The sequence below is a fragment of the Struthio camelus genome, chromosome 7, assembly GCF_040807025.1.
Source record: "Struthio camelus isolate bStrCam1 chromosome 7, bStrCam1.hap1, whole genome shotgun sequence".
Taxonomy (NCBI): Eukaryota; Metazoa; Chordata; class Aves; order Struthioniformes; family Struthionidae; genus Struthio; species Struthio camelus.
In genome coordinates, this window is record NC_090948.1 from 12,303,816 (window position 1) to 12,318,444 (window position 14,629).

At 38.2% G+C, this 14,629-nt stretch overlaps 1 protein-coding gene across 1 annotated transcript in view; it reads right to left on the reverse strand.

The window, feature by feature from the left end:
- Window positions 1–2,936: 2,936 nt before the first annotated feature.
- SMC3 (structural maintenance of chromosomes 3) overlaps window positions 2,937–14,629 on the reverse strand; it is a 28,677-nt gene continuing 16,984 nt past the window's right edge. Inside the window, exons 17-29 of the mRNA XM_068949646.1 lie at window positions 13,943–14,084; window positions 12,517–12,667; window positions 11,372–11,524; window positions 8,833–8,984; window positions 8,251–8,409; window positions 7,416–7,523; window positions 6,867–6,975; window positions 5,988–6,235; window positions 5,656–5,868; window positions 4,762–4,953; window positions 4,419–4,596; window positions 3,732–3,838; window positions 2,937–3,411 (exon numbers count right to left, since the gene is read on the reverse strand). Coding sequence (XP_068805747.1) covers window positions 3,340–3,411; window positions 3,732–3,838; window positions 4,419–4,596; window positions 4,762–4,953; window positions 5,656–5,868; window positions 5,988–6,235; window positions 6,867–6,975; window positions 7,416–7,523; window positions 8,251–8,409; window positions 8,833–8,984; window positions 11,372–11,524; window positions 12,517–12,667; window positions 13,943–14,084 — 1,984 coding nt within the window. The 3' untranslated portion in view covers window positions 2,937–3,339. The remainder of the gene's footprint in view (window positions 3,412–3,731; window positions 3,839–4,418; window positions 4,597–4,761; window positions 4,954–5,655; window positions 5,869–5,987; window positions 6,236–6,866; window positions 6,976–7,415; window positions 7,524–8,250; window positions 8,410–8,832; window positions 8,985–11,371; window positions 11,525–12,516; window positions 12,668–13,942; window positions 14,085–14,629) is intronic.

A 14,629-nucleotide genomic window follows, 5' to 3' on the forward strand; every position in this document is an offset into this window, starting at 1 on the left:
TTGTTTCTAGATCATACCACCAGTGATTTTCTCCCATTACACTTATCAGAAGCTGTAATTCTGATATTGACCCAAAAGAACCACCAGCTCTGTGTTGTCATGTTTCTGAGAAGCCCCTAAGAGAAGCTGCCTGGCAGACCCTGCAGTCAATATGCCTGAGCCCAGGCTCCCTAGATACAGAGGGCATATGTGCCATAGGGCACCCAATATTTCTACATAAATTCTAGGGCATCCTTAGCAAGCTTTACAGCAGGAAAAATGGAATACATTTGAAGAAACTCAAGGATACAGTAACCCTAACCAAAGCTTGACTATGCAATCCCCCCTGCCCCCGCCAAAAATTCAGTGCGCTGGCAGACAGCAACTGCAAAGTTGAATCGAGTTCCACTGAACTGCAAAGTTGAGTGAATCAGGTACCAACCATCACAAAGAACACAACAAATACATACACCTTGGAAACATATAATTTCAACTGCATTGTGCAGTGACCGTGTCATGAAGATATTTGGATTCATGAAGCAAGAGTGGATCAGTAGTGGCAGACAGCAACAAAAACAGGAGTTGCGCAAGAAAACCCAAACATTAACCACAGCCAAAAATCAGCTTGGGAAATCCCAGTACTCTTCATTCGCATGCACTGCCAATTTACTAGGCAATTCCTTCTCCTTTATTCCAGGACTTCCTCTTTGAGATGCTCTTTAGTTTCAACTTTGGGCTTATGCACTTCACAAGTCAAGCTACACATAGGATATTAATCTCTCATCTGTAGCACCACCCAAAGTGCTGTGCTTTGACATCCGGAGGAGGTGCTGCACAAGACCATCTCCCATTCCATTCCTGTGCCTGTCAGCACTACTGCTAGCACAATTGCTCAGTGAACTAGAGCAAGGAACTGATGCCAGTAGTTCCAACCCCATCCCCCACTTGCAGCGTGTAGCTACACAGCAGAAAGGAAAAGGCGTAGCCCAGAGAACACCACATCTACTTAGAAAGTGGCCTCTCCAGAAACACCACTTCCAAAGGAGAAAAAAAGAAATAAAAAAGCAACTACTTTAGCAGTCACTTGAGTTCAAGGAAAAAAAAAGTCCACAAACTTACCTTGCACAAGAGTGATTCTGAAAGTCTTGACAAATCTCTCCAGTATCGTGTAAGAACTAGTTCCAGACCTTAGGCTTTCGCAAGTAATAGATTGAAAAGGATAGGTAAAGACTTTTCTACTCTTATTCTGCATAGTATTAACCCAGGATTCAGCTGTGCATTCTTCACCACCTTGCTAGGGTTGTTGCCCATTTTTCCACTGTGCCAGATAACAGACTTAAAACTGCCAGACTTCACTCACAGGAAAATTTCTAGCACAGCTGAAGTTACTTATGTTATTATAGTTGCATCAAGGCCCTATTATGCTTAACATAATACAAATAAAGATTCTGCTCCAAAAAAAAAAAATCTATTGCCCCCTTACTGAAATCAAGCACAGCAATTAACTTCGTTGCCTATGATCTGTGCATCTCTCCTGAAGTTCAAACTAACAACTGTCAACTTGATGGCCTGGTATTAGCAAGCTTAATCACTTAACCGAGAGAGAGAAGCCTGCTACTACTACAGCGAAGTTCTGTACCTAATGGTCACAGATGATGGGCCCTTACCATGTTTAGTTACATACACTGGATCAAATGGCATGAAATTAATGACCTTAGGTATGAATCTCTTGCATCAGCTGCCAAGTTTGACTGGATTCTTGGACTTGGAATTCATTCGTTTGTTCCATCTGTGAACAGTTTTAGCCTGGCTACAAAGTAAAGCATTCTTAAGGCATAACCCAATTAGAGCTCTCTATGGAGAGGATACGTTTTAAAATCTTCAGGGTTCTCAAATACAAAGTGCCTTTAAATGCTAAAGGTTTTTGTGGGAATTGGGAAGAAATTTTGGCTTTGTGAGGTGTTTCAAGTTTTGTACCCTCTCTTCACTGAGGGAAACCTACTTATGTAGCTAATGACTCCATAAAGGAAGCATGGAAAGTTCTGCTGTTAAGTTAGATATCCTCTTCTTTCTAGCCTGTAAGATTTATTGCAGGAAGTAATTTCCTGCATGACTTCCCTGGGGAAGTTGCCCTTATACCAACTTTAGTCGTCTTCTCTTATCCTACCTTCTCCTGTAATTATTTGTACTTCCCAGCTCAGGAGGCTCACATATTCATGCCCTCGTCTCTTCCACTTCCTCACGAGGAGTAAGCAGTGCCAACCGACGTTCTCAGTGGGAAGCGAAGGTTTTCATCTGCTGCTTGAGCACCTATCAGACAGCTTTATTCGCCTTTTCCAGTGGAAATGCCCTACAGAGTAAATGCAGTATACTATACAAGTTCATTGTTTCTCACTGTACCGTTTAAGGTTAAGACAACTGAGGCTAGATCACGTGAAAGATAAATGGAAGCTGAATGCACTTTTTACTTCCAAAACCATTTGCTCACTTACTGTAAAAGTTTATGCCAGTAGCTACTCTCTTTCAGTAAAGAGTATGGAATGCAGATCTAAGCTCCTCTCTGGCAGAGGTCTGTTTCAGTGCTCCTTTTTGTAACGCTAATCAATATTTTGTTATCCGCTATGGGAATCTGATATAACCTAGAGTTTTTAAAAGACTTCTCAGTATCTTCTGAGACTTGCACATTTTTTTCAGTTCAATAACCAGAACACTAAAAATTTGTCTAAGTACAGACTCGGGGTAATTTTCTGCTGAGCCATAGCTGGCATTTGGCTGATGAATCTAAACCCTAGCCAAAGACAAAGTTTATGACAGCCATTGAAAACGTGCAAAAACGGAAAAAGAAATAAGTATGGCTTAAACCAGTAATTGTCTCATACTTCTGAAATCAGCAGCTCCAACATGACCCGTACATTTACTCCATCTCAGTGAAATCCCCTAAAGATAACATATACAAATTACAGCGATAAAACCAATCATTTTAATTGAAGCTATTAAAAAAACATGTGAGGCAATATAAATGATAAAATTATAATTAGGAAGGAATAGCTAGCACTTTTTGAAAAGCTTTAAAACAGCAATAGGACACTTTACAAAAGATTCCAGGGAGGGGGATAAAACTTTCAAACTACAGGTACTGTATAAAGGTAACATTAACAATTATCTTATAAAATACAGCAACAGAGACAAAATGAGTACTCAAGCTCCTTTGAAACTAAACCTTCTGGTGTTTTGGTTAAAATGTATGTTCAAAAACTATTTTAAACAAGGACTAAATATTTCGTATTTTAAATTTACAGTTCCCTGGCATAAACATCACACTATACACATCTTCCAAACAAGCTATCAGTACACTTCTGTTTAACCATGCGTGGTGTCATCTTCTACAAAGTCTTTGGCCATTTCTGCTGTGATCACATCAATATGACTAACCTGGTGGAACAAGAAATATACAGTGATTAGAAATACCTTCTACAGAATAGGACAGCCTTGTTCCCAAAGGCTCCCATCAAGACTCAACCATGGGTCTATAACAAACATCTAGTTTCCACTTAAAGCAGAGGACAAGGGGCAGAGGTATATCATTTAATTCTTCAGGAAGGGGAGACAACTTCTTCAGATTGTGATATAACTAGAGATCCACTCCTGAAAGAAGCCAGGGCTCCTTGCAACTCTCAGGAAATGGAAAGTCCAGTCTCAAATTCACAGCTTGATAAGGTTTTCAGTAAATACCAGAAGTAAAACTTATTTACCTTGTTTCTGAATTTTACACCATAGAACTTGTCAGCTGACTCGAGCAGTTCAGGTCTAAAAGTTGTTGTAATAAACTGAGCGTGTTCAGCTAGTTCCATAATCATATCTTAAAGATAAGAACATAAGAATTCCTCATTAGTGTCAGCTTTTCAATAGAATAGGACAGATCTTAACATAAGACAGTTAAACAAATTTTGCTATTCTTGCTTTAAAAAAGGCTTTGTTTACTAACAAAAAAAAAAAAGAATGGATCCATGCCTAGTTTTTATTAGGTTTGAGCTATTACTTCCAATATTAACTGTGACAAATCCAACCACCTGATAAATCAAGTGTATTATGCTTTTATGATGGAAAACAGACTAAGCGTTTTTTCAGCCTAACGCAGTAAGAGCTTGCTTTTAGCCAAACCACTTCATTTCAAAAACAGCAATACTTCCACTACTCTGAAACGTATTAAGGAGATCCTTTAAACACCGCATATTAACTTAGAGCTTCTAGCCAAAACTGAGTTCACAGAAACCTTCAAAAGGTACAAAGTTAACTCCTAAGACATGCATGGGATATTTATTTAAACATGTGCCTCTATGATCACAGGCTTATCTGAAACATCAGCAGGCATTACAAGATAGATCATCGCCTTCAACCACACTATTTTGTGCTTAAAAATAATTAAATTAGGCAGTCACCTGAAACAGCCTTTCTGTGCTGGGCATCCAGGGCTTGGTCGATTTCATCAAACAGGTAAAATGGAGCTGGATCACATTTCTGGATAGCAAATATCAGGGCTAAGGCCACTAAGGATTTCTGCCCACCAGAAAGTTGCTGCATTTCTCTCATTTCACCCTGTTTTCCTGTGAACGATACCTAAGAAAACATTAACAGTAAGATGATTCTAAAATATTAAACCACAACATCATTTGCAGTTGTGCTGAATAAACAGAATCAATTGAATGTTGACTTTTTACCATTTGAACTATATTTAATCTCAAAGAGTACTCAGAGTACCGAAACACAAATATTTTTCTTTACCCTTATGCCAACTCCAGTGAACTGGTCTACAGATGGAACACTGCTTTGTGATCCGGATCCCCTTTCACTCTCTGTGCTGCCTTCACCTTCATCCTGGGACTGATTGCCCTCAACATCTCCTTTCTTCATCACTAAAGTGGCCTTGCCACCAGGAACCAATTTCTGGAACACTTCACTGAAGTTTTTTGACACCTTAAAAAAAAAGAGACAGCCAATACCAACTCAGATTATTTGTATATAATGAAATAAAGTAGAAACAACTACTGTTTTCACATAATCACGCTATGTATTCTCTTCAAAGCAGAGAGACTGACATGCACGCTCAAGTTGGAAACACACGTGATACACAGAACTTGCTCTAAAAACATCTAAACTAACTTCTTTTACAGTACGAGATTTTTCACAAAAAAGAAAACAGAATTAAAATGGAGAACAGCAGCAAAAGCAAGTACGATTTCAGTGAACTTAAGATGAGATCAAAAGTTAAGCAAGTGATTTTCAGGAAAATACCTCATGCACTGCAGTATGGATCCTTTGCTAAGAGTAGCAATGGCTTTCACTTAACTCAGAGAATGGACTTGGTTGGGAGCACAATTTGTTATCAGACCTTCCCCAAAAAAGGGTTGTACATAATACAAGAGAGATTCAACAGAAACTAAGTATTCTGAAAGTTCACAGAAAAGACAGAACGGTAACACAACCAAGATCAGCACTTATTTAAAATGCGAGCCCGTTTCTTTTTCATTACTCAAAGAATAAAACATGGTTACAAGATACAGCCTTCTATTATTATGCAATAGCTCTACTCATCTCTTTTTCCCCCATGTAGCTGCTACATAACGGGACAACATTATTTCGACTTCACAGTCTCTTCATAACCGCTGCCACTATTACCTGTTTGAAAGTCAGCTGAATAGCTTCGTATTTCCTGAGCTCAAGTACATTCATCAGCTCCATGATGGACTTGTAGCCCCTGTCCAGCTCCTCTTGCCTTTTAATCAGTTTTTCCTTCTGTTCTGAGAAGTTCACAAACTGATCTAAAGCTTTTTTATTAACATGACTGTATTTCTTCAGTTCTGTATTACACTGTTCCAGTTTGCGGAATAGCTGCACAGGGAAAAATATTAACCTAAAGTGAGTTTCAATTCTAGCCGCATTTGACACTCAAGCGATGGGTGGGTGGGCGGGTGGGTGGGTGTCCATCTCTTACCGAGCACACTTATTACCTGCTTTAAACTTAAAGTCTGGTATTTTTCAAAGGCCTCCTGTGGAAGTGAGCCCAACTCTCTGATTTTCTTCATGCATTCTTCTTTCTTCTTGAGGAGCATGCCTTGCCTGTTAGTCATTTTTTCAAGTTCTTTTGTGTCATGGTTAATAGCATCCATATGTTCTTTTTCCATGTTCTTCCAGCGTTCCATGCTTTTTTGAAGCTCTTTAATTCCTGCTTCTGTTTTGTCAATAGAATTATCCAGATCTGAGATATTGAGGGGAAGAAAGAGAGCACAAACCCCAAAGTGATAAGTCTGCATAAAATCAGCAGTTATCCAGTCAACTGTCTTCAAATATCCTATCTATACAGAGTGACTAGAAAGTTAACATTAAGTTGAAACACCCACTTTTCAACTCCTCTCCAAGTATATGACTAAAGATCACAGAAACAAGCTAAGGTCACGTTAAAGTCTAGAGAGAGAAACGGAAAAAACAGGTGATCCATACAGATGCCGTTTCCTGTTTGACAGCAACTTCGCATTAGATAGTTTAGGCAAAATTCAACAACTATACGAGACCATGCTTGTATGAAAGTTGTTTCCAAAGTACTATGCCCTGCAGCCAGAACTCTCTTATCACTTACACATACTTCCTGGGATAGTTATGCATGTGCAATCATGGACAAGTTTCATTTCTGTTTGATTTGCACAGAACTTTGTATTATTTCTCTTTTGGAGCTTGCTCCAAAAATCTGTATTACATAGTGTATAACTACTGTATATTACTTGCATTAGATGATTACTTTTCATACTGTGCTCTATTTTTAAACCAAAACATGGTATGTGTGAACTTTCAAAACATTGGACAGTTTTGCTGGAAGAAGTGATATCACCAACCATCTGATCGTGCCAGGGTATCTTTCACTCGTTTGTTGATAGCCTCAAGTTCTGATGTTGTGGCAGTAAGAACTGTGCCACCTTCTGTTTCCCGTAGCTCATTCAGTTCCTATGGGACAAAATTGAAGCCAAACTTGAGCATGGAAGGAACAGAAGTATAAGCCAGACAACCAAGTTATCTCCCACTACTCCTGAAAACCATTTTGACAGTCATGTATGTACATCTATAGTTTTATAGTTAAATCTTTACAGAAATAGTCATTATTGTAGCCCTATCAGGATGTGGATCTGTACAAATATAGTAAAACTCTGTAAAGACAGTATGCTTTGGGACAAAATCTCACATAGTCTTAAAATACTGTGCTGAAATCCAAGTGAAACATATAACTCAGTTTACATAGAGAAGCAAAAGCACCAGATATACTTAAGTACTTTAAGCTGCAACATACACAGTAGCAAATGCATATTTATCAAAAGAGTAATATGCCAGAGCCATGCAAATAAATCAAGAACTGACCGCAAAAAATGCCTTTAAGATAAAACCCTTACTTGTTCCACTTGGTCTAAGCGTTTTCTCAAATTCTCATTAAGGTATGTTTCGACTCTTGTGATGATGCCTTCCAATTTAATCCTCTCATTCAAAAGCTGTCTATTTTCCTGACAAAAAAAAAAAAAAGCATATTAATTGCCTCAACTGACTCCCAAACAATTAACTTTTCCCCTTGCATTAAAAACAAAACAAAACAAAAACACCCACACACTAAAACAAGGAAAAACCTCTCTTCACAGAATTCAGTGTATGGAAATATCATAACTCTTAGAACCCTTATTCTAATTTTAACAGACAGAAAAGGTAAATGTTCCTGCAGCTGCCTAGTGTCAGAAAGTCAACCATATAAATCTGTAATTTTGTCAAGCTGTATTAGCATCTGAATTCAATTCTTCAAAATAGAAGAGCTTTTAAGAGAACACTTAAGAAGTAGTAGCGCTCCAACGTTAGGTGTCAGACAAAAAGTTTGCTTCATCTACCACATACCTAAGGTGTTTTATTTCCCAATCCCATGCATCACTCCCTCCAGATCATAACTATTTGTATTTAATGTTGCAAAAAATCCAAAAGCAGGAGTCAGCAAACTATGAGTCCTAGATAAAATAGCTCTAATCCTCAAGCAATACAGCTAGTAAAGTGATCTACCAGCATTTGAGAAAAACACGCACACATACTGTGTAGATGAGAAAATTCTATACGTGCCTGCCTACTACCAAACACTTGTTTAATTACAGAACACACTTATCATTAGTGACTTTTCATATGAGAGGACAAGGTTTTAAGATACGGAAAAGAAAAGCTAACACACTTAGTAGGACATGGCGTTCCTCTTACCTGCTGTAGTTGTCGAATTTCGTCATTAAGAGCATCCACGCGTTTCTGATCCTCAAGACTAAGCTGAGACAACAAGTCTGTCCCCAGTTCTGCTTTTAATGACTCCCTAGTCGATTCCATAGCGTGTAAACTTGCCTCCAAGCTCTGCAAGCTGCGTTGCTATGGAACAGGATTAGGTAGAATCATTCCTCTGAGTAGTCTCCAAATTTATACAAATTTCACTTTTCTACTTACATAAATGCATTCAGCTTGGCATCTTTACTTAAAAAGCCCAACCCACAAAGATTCCACTCTTTAAAAACGTCTATCAGCTTGCATGTTACCTTCTAAATGGAAGCAGATTTGAACAAAAGCCAAGGGCAAAAATAAAGTGCTTGTTTCTGTGGAAGTGGAAGAAACAAGGAAGGAAGTGGAAGACTTCCTTCTTTTAGTTGTCCTTCCTATATACTTGCGTGATAGGACACATTTACAGTAATCTCTTCATACTATGATGTTAACAAGAGAAGGATGCACGTTTATCATGAATATTAATGAAGCAATAACATAAAACCAACAACAGCTTTCAATATCCTCTCATCATACCTTAGGCATAAACGTCTTCTCAGACTGCTGCCTCTTCTCCTTCAGCATTTTCATCTCTGACAAAATACTGTCTCGAGAGGCTTTGAACTTTCTCTGTTGTGTCTCAATTTGCTGCATTTGGTTCATTAGCTGGTCAATCTCATTATTAATCCATACTCTGGGCTAAGGAAAACTCTCCACGCGTTTTAAGACACATTTATACCTACTGGACACTCCAATTCTTATTCCCTCCCCGTAAGGCCCCATACCAGAATTTCATAGACATAAAAATTGGCTGTACAGGAGAAAACGAACACGTGTTAAGGGAAATGACCTGAGCTCCTTTACCGACACCAAAAACAAACCAGGGAAGTTTCATTTTGCTATTTTTACAGCATGGCAGTCAGAAGGCTGCAAAGATATGTTTGAACTTGTAAGGAAAACTAAGATCTTACAAGATATAAGAGCACATACACCTATTAAAAAAATGCAATTAACTCTTACACAAGTCTAAGGCAGCAAGAGAATAATTTTTCATCCTAATTTGGGTATAGTGGCTTGAGCCATGGTGCAGAGCTTGCACAGGATTATTTGTAAACTTATGCTGAACCACTAGCATCATATGGTACTTGCATTACAATGGATATTCCAACATTAAACTTAAATGCCCTAACAATTAATTTTCCAGCACAGAGGTCATGATAAAATAACTTCACTACATACTAAAATCCTTTGGGAAAACTGAATCAGCTAGGGAAGGAGAAGTTATCAGGAACAGACAGAAATCTGGCTTTCAACATGACTAAGGTCTATTAGTGTTACATTCTAAAGCTCACTGCCAGACTCTGCTAACACAGCTCTACCACAGCTAAAGAGTAAGCCACACAGGATTCCCATCAGCTAAACGAGCACCCTACTTACATCTCCTACTGAGCCCCCCCCCCCGATAAATAAAAATTGATTTAACTGCTAGCAAGAAAGGCTCCTCGGGTATGAAACAGTATTTCTGATCAAAAGTTAACTGACACTGGCAACAAAAGCACTAACAGCCCAGTAACTGGGGAATTTAATTACAAGCAGCAGGGATTCAAATTCCCATTACTAACTATAAAAAGCAGGCCACCTGAACAACTCCGATTGGGATTCATTTTTAAATTAGTTTCTGCATAGATCCTTAAACACTATATACCAACACATTTGTAGTTAAAAGACTTAAGAAGGAAGCAGACAATTCCACCCTTTAAAAACGGCGCAAACACAAACTGGGTCTTTCACCTGGTTCAGGGGTGAGAAAGGTAAAAGGCCTTCAGTGTCCGTGGTGCATGTAAAGCTAGTTGGCAAATCTAATCATTTAAGTCACAGTCAATGAAGCATTTAAATATTCTTCCATGACTTAACAAGACATAGGTATGCAAAGCTTTGCTCATCTGCTGTGGATCTAAGCACAAGCTTCAGTGTTCTGAGTATCTGCTGCCTTAAGAACATTTCTAGCGCACTGCTGCAGGTCAAAAACAACAGAAGAGCAGTAGGTTTAAAGGGTAGAACGGTCCGGATCAAAGAAGAAAAACTGTATACCTGCCCCCTCCCCCCCCCCCCCCAATTCTAGACAGATTATCTGAAAAGGACACTGCAGCATGAAAAGGCTTCCAGAAAAAGGTAACAGTTACCGGACTTTCATACAAACAGATTGAAAAGACCAAGATTGTCAAGGAGTTTAGAGCTTCATTATTGTGCTCCCTCCCTGCCAGGCATAAATGAGCTACGTAACACCAGTTCAGGACAATGAAATACTAAAAATATAGCACAAGTCAGAAGAGGTAGTGAGGATTAATACAGAACAAGAATATCTGGTTGTAGTAGTTACTATAAACTCTAAAAGTAATAGAAAGTCCCAGTTTGGAGTTTAACCCCATCTCTAAGCTTGAAAGACCAAGTTCAAGTTTTAAGGGAGACAGATTACTAGAGCTCTCTTTCTGAAGCCTACAGTGCCAGCTACTTTCGCAAGCAATATACTGTGTGAGTTGCATCACAGGCGCTCCTGTATCAGCTCTGCTCGTGCTTCTATTCCCCTTAGGAAAAGCAAGGTGATATCTTAACTAATCTTAAGAGAATAAAGATTTCTTTTCACCCATTACTCCACTAGAGACACCCACTGCTACGGTTACCATCTGTCAGTCAAAGTTTCCCTATACCAGAAAGTAACAGCAACAACACAGAAACAATTTTTTAACCACATGTATGGAGCTAAATATTAATCAAAAGTGAATGCAATTCTGGCACATAAACAACAGATAAGTTTTAGAATCTATTTATTGCACTAGTCACACAGCAATTTTCAAATGGAGAATTTTTGTTTGTTTGCATTTTACTACCTACTCCTTTGTTACCATAATCCCTACAGTACTATGCAAAACAGGTTGCACAAGCAACAGTCAAAACAAATGCCACAGCTGATTTGTAACATTAAGAAAAAAAAGGTACAATCTATTGGTTTTTTGTACATTACTGCAAAATAAAAGCTCTATCATCACAACCTTTCCCAAGAACAATAAAAGGATATTTTCAATGTTTCTGCGTAAGTTTTCATTGAGTTTTGCTTCAAGCTCACCAAGTTCTTCTTCTGCCTTTCTAACATCTTTCTGCAATTCAAGACGAGACTTTCTTGTGTCATAATAACCACCCGTCAAAGCACCACGATGGCTGACTTGATCACCTAAGAACATAAGAAAATGAGAAGACAAACTGCACAGCATGCACTCTCCATAATGCTCAAGAGTAGTTTCCACAAAACAGCTTACAGAGTAATATTTCAGCTAACCTACAAAAAATACTTTATCAGTGTCAGAGATCACATCTACGTCTGTAATAACTACTTCACAATGTTCTGTAATTAGTGAAACGTTTATTTTGGTATTCCATTTTAAGGTACATTTCATTCCTCAACACTGCTACCATCTTCTTTCAGCATTAGCTAGTTCAGCTTGCTTTTATTAACTTCTGAAACTATATAGTTTGCAGGAGAAGTCTGTTTATATGAAGGAAAGCACTGCTTAGCACTAACCAGTTAAAAAAAACACCCCACTTTTCATCTACTGTGAAGGAAAAAAACCAAGAGAGGCTGAGCAATTCTACAGAAGCAACATAACCCACAAGCCATAGATACTGCTAATTAATCATTTCCTCCTCACGTGGTCCTTTAGAAAGTTTTTCAGCTTGTCTTCGCCAAGATACAAAAAGTAAATAATAAACCTGCAGGGAGACTGCTCTCCAAGAACAGACAATTATCAAGAGATACAGATGAATTCAGAAAACAACGTCTGTGACTGCTATGCGCAAGAATTCAACTTGCCCTTCTCAGTAATTAAGTCTGCACATTTGCACCCTGAGTACTGTTTTAAGCTGGTGGAATACGCCATGAATACTCCAGCTAAATTGGATAAAACATGAATAAAAACCTCATCTGCTTTCCAGTTCTCAGGACAGAGACATACAGCTACTAACTCGTTAGATCATAAGAAAATTCAGTGGCTTAAGAAATTCTGTATTTTAGCACCACACTTCAACAGTTCACACTTGGTTACCTCAGTCAAGTATATTATTTAAACAATCTTCTTTTGACAACACTAACAGACCACGCTTGATGAGCCTCTCACTCCAGTGATCCCATTTTCCCCACTAAATAACTTACGAAATTGCAGTATTTACCTTCCAGAGTAATACAATCCATAGTGAAAGCTCTGGCCAGCTGTGTAGATACCTCCATGCTACGACAAATTAGCGTCTTTCCAAAAACATGTTTGAAGGCTTTGTCAAACCTTGGATTGTATCTCAGTTTGCTAATCATAGGAATAGCATCCTGAAAAGATAGTGATTTTAGTAAGAACACCCTGTTGACACAAATCTGGTATGTACATTGCAACTAACTCATGCACAGAACGCAGGAGAGCCTCATCCCCCCAAAAATCCATCAGAAGTAGAAATACAATATTCCTTCAAGCTTATAACAAGAACTTCTGTTCCCTAAGTTTCAGTTAAAGAGATTTGCATCTCATTCACTGAAGACTAACATTTGGCTTCACAAGCAACAAGCTTTTAGAATGAAGACTTCCATAATGGTATACATCATAATTTATACAAAGGATGTCAAACTCTGAACCAAAGTTATTGTGTATTCTGAATGACTGCTTTGGAAATAAAACAGCTGCTTGTCAATGAGGTAAAAGGAAACGCTAATTAAATATTCTCCAGACAAACACACAAAACTATGGCAATCAGGTGAAAGCTTCTGCAATTTAAGCTTTAAAGATCAAGGCTGAACTAAACTCATTCAGGTCAACTAGGCGTTCGCAAAGAATCTGAGTATTAAATTGCTATTGAAGTAAGCTTAAAAACTGTCATAAGTTGGCAATAAAAATATTTTCTTCTCTGTAATTTCTTTTTCCTGTAAAGAAGGAGTATACGAACATTAATACAGTTTCACTAGTAAGGCTCTCCCAAAATAAGTACACCAGGAAAAATGTGGTTCTTTCCCATTTATGTTACTATGTTTCTCTAGAAGTCAAGTTTAAAAAAAAAACGTATGCTACCACGATTACTGTAGAAAGCCATTATATTTTTAAAATTCACTACCTCAATTTCAAATAAGAGTAGGTATTTTCTTGAAATATATTTCAGAGATATTTTTAAACCTTTTGGCTACAACGGTTTTTTTATTTCAAAAATAAAACTGATTTCAAGTAACTTTTGAGAACGCGTCCATGACGGTGACATGACACTATCTTCATCTTCAGCTTTTGTCCGTGACAGCCTGTCAGCTTAAGGAAGTCACAGTTTGGTAATTCACACAATTATTGATGGTCAGGTTAAAAGAAAATTCTGCTTCCTTTCATTACCACCAATGTACCAGTTGGAAGATACAAAGTTTAACTTTGAAGGAGAAAAAGCTAGTAGGAAAGTAAATGTTTTCAAAGAGGAGCTTTAATACTGGGAAGTGACACATTAGAGATAGTATCTAATCACACACATGAAACATCAAATAAAGTGGCAGGCAATAAGCAGTACACAATTCAAAACATGAGGCTTTGTATTCAGGGAGGGAGTACAGAATGGCTCCAAGTAAACATTAACTCACATTAGTCTCAGGATAAGCAGTATCTCTAACATCCAGCTTGTTGAGAGGCAGAAAGGTAACTTCTCCCGGAAGGTTCATTTTGTTAAATTCCATTAAGATCTTTGTACTGACCTCATCAGAATCCACAATGTGATAAAACAGCCTAAGTAACAAGCCCAAGAAACAAGCAAAGCTTTACTGTGCTGAAGACATCAATACTTTGATGTAGGAAACATTAAGCATGGAGGCGCTATTAAAGTAACATCAATACAAAGCTGTGTTGCATTTTCTCTTCAGTTGCAAGCACTGCTGAAACTTTGAAAAATCAAGTGGAAACAGAGTTTACCAATTAAAATCTACCTTTTCCAAATTGCTAGCAAACATTTCACTCATCAACTGCATATATATGGAAAAACATTTCATTCACTATCATTCAAATGAAATCAGCCAGAAGTTTACATTGCACCACCTCATCACAGAACAAGCTCCACAAGCGCAGTCTTTTTCAGTACTTGCATAGCTTGCTTTGGTCCAGTGTAAAACCTCTGTTCTCCATACACACTACACAGCCTCCTCTGTTTACAGTTTGATTCTAAACACGGCATCACACATAGCAAAAATAAAAGCTTCTGCGTACAGGCAACAGAAACGGACACCACAAATCTCCCTTCTGATGACTGATAGCAAGTCTCAGAGGGAACCAAATCA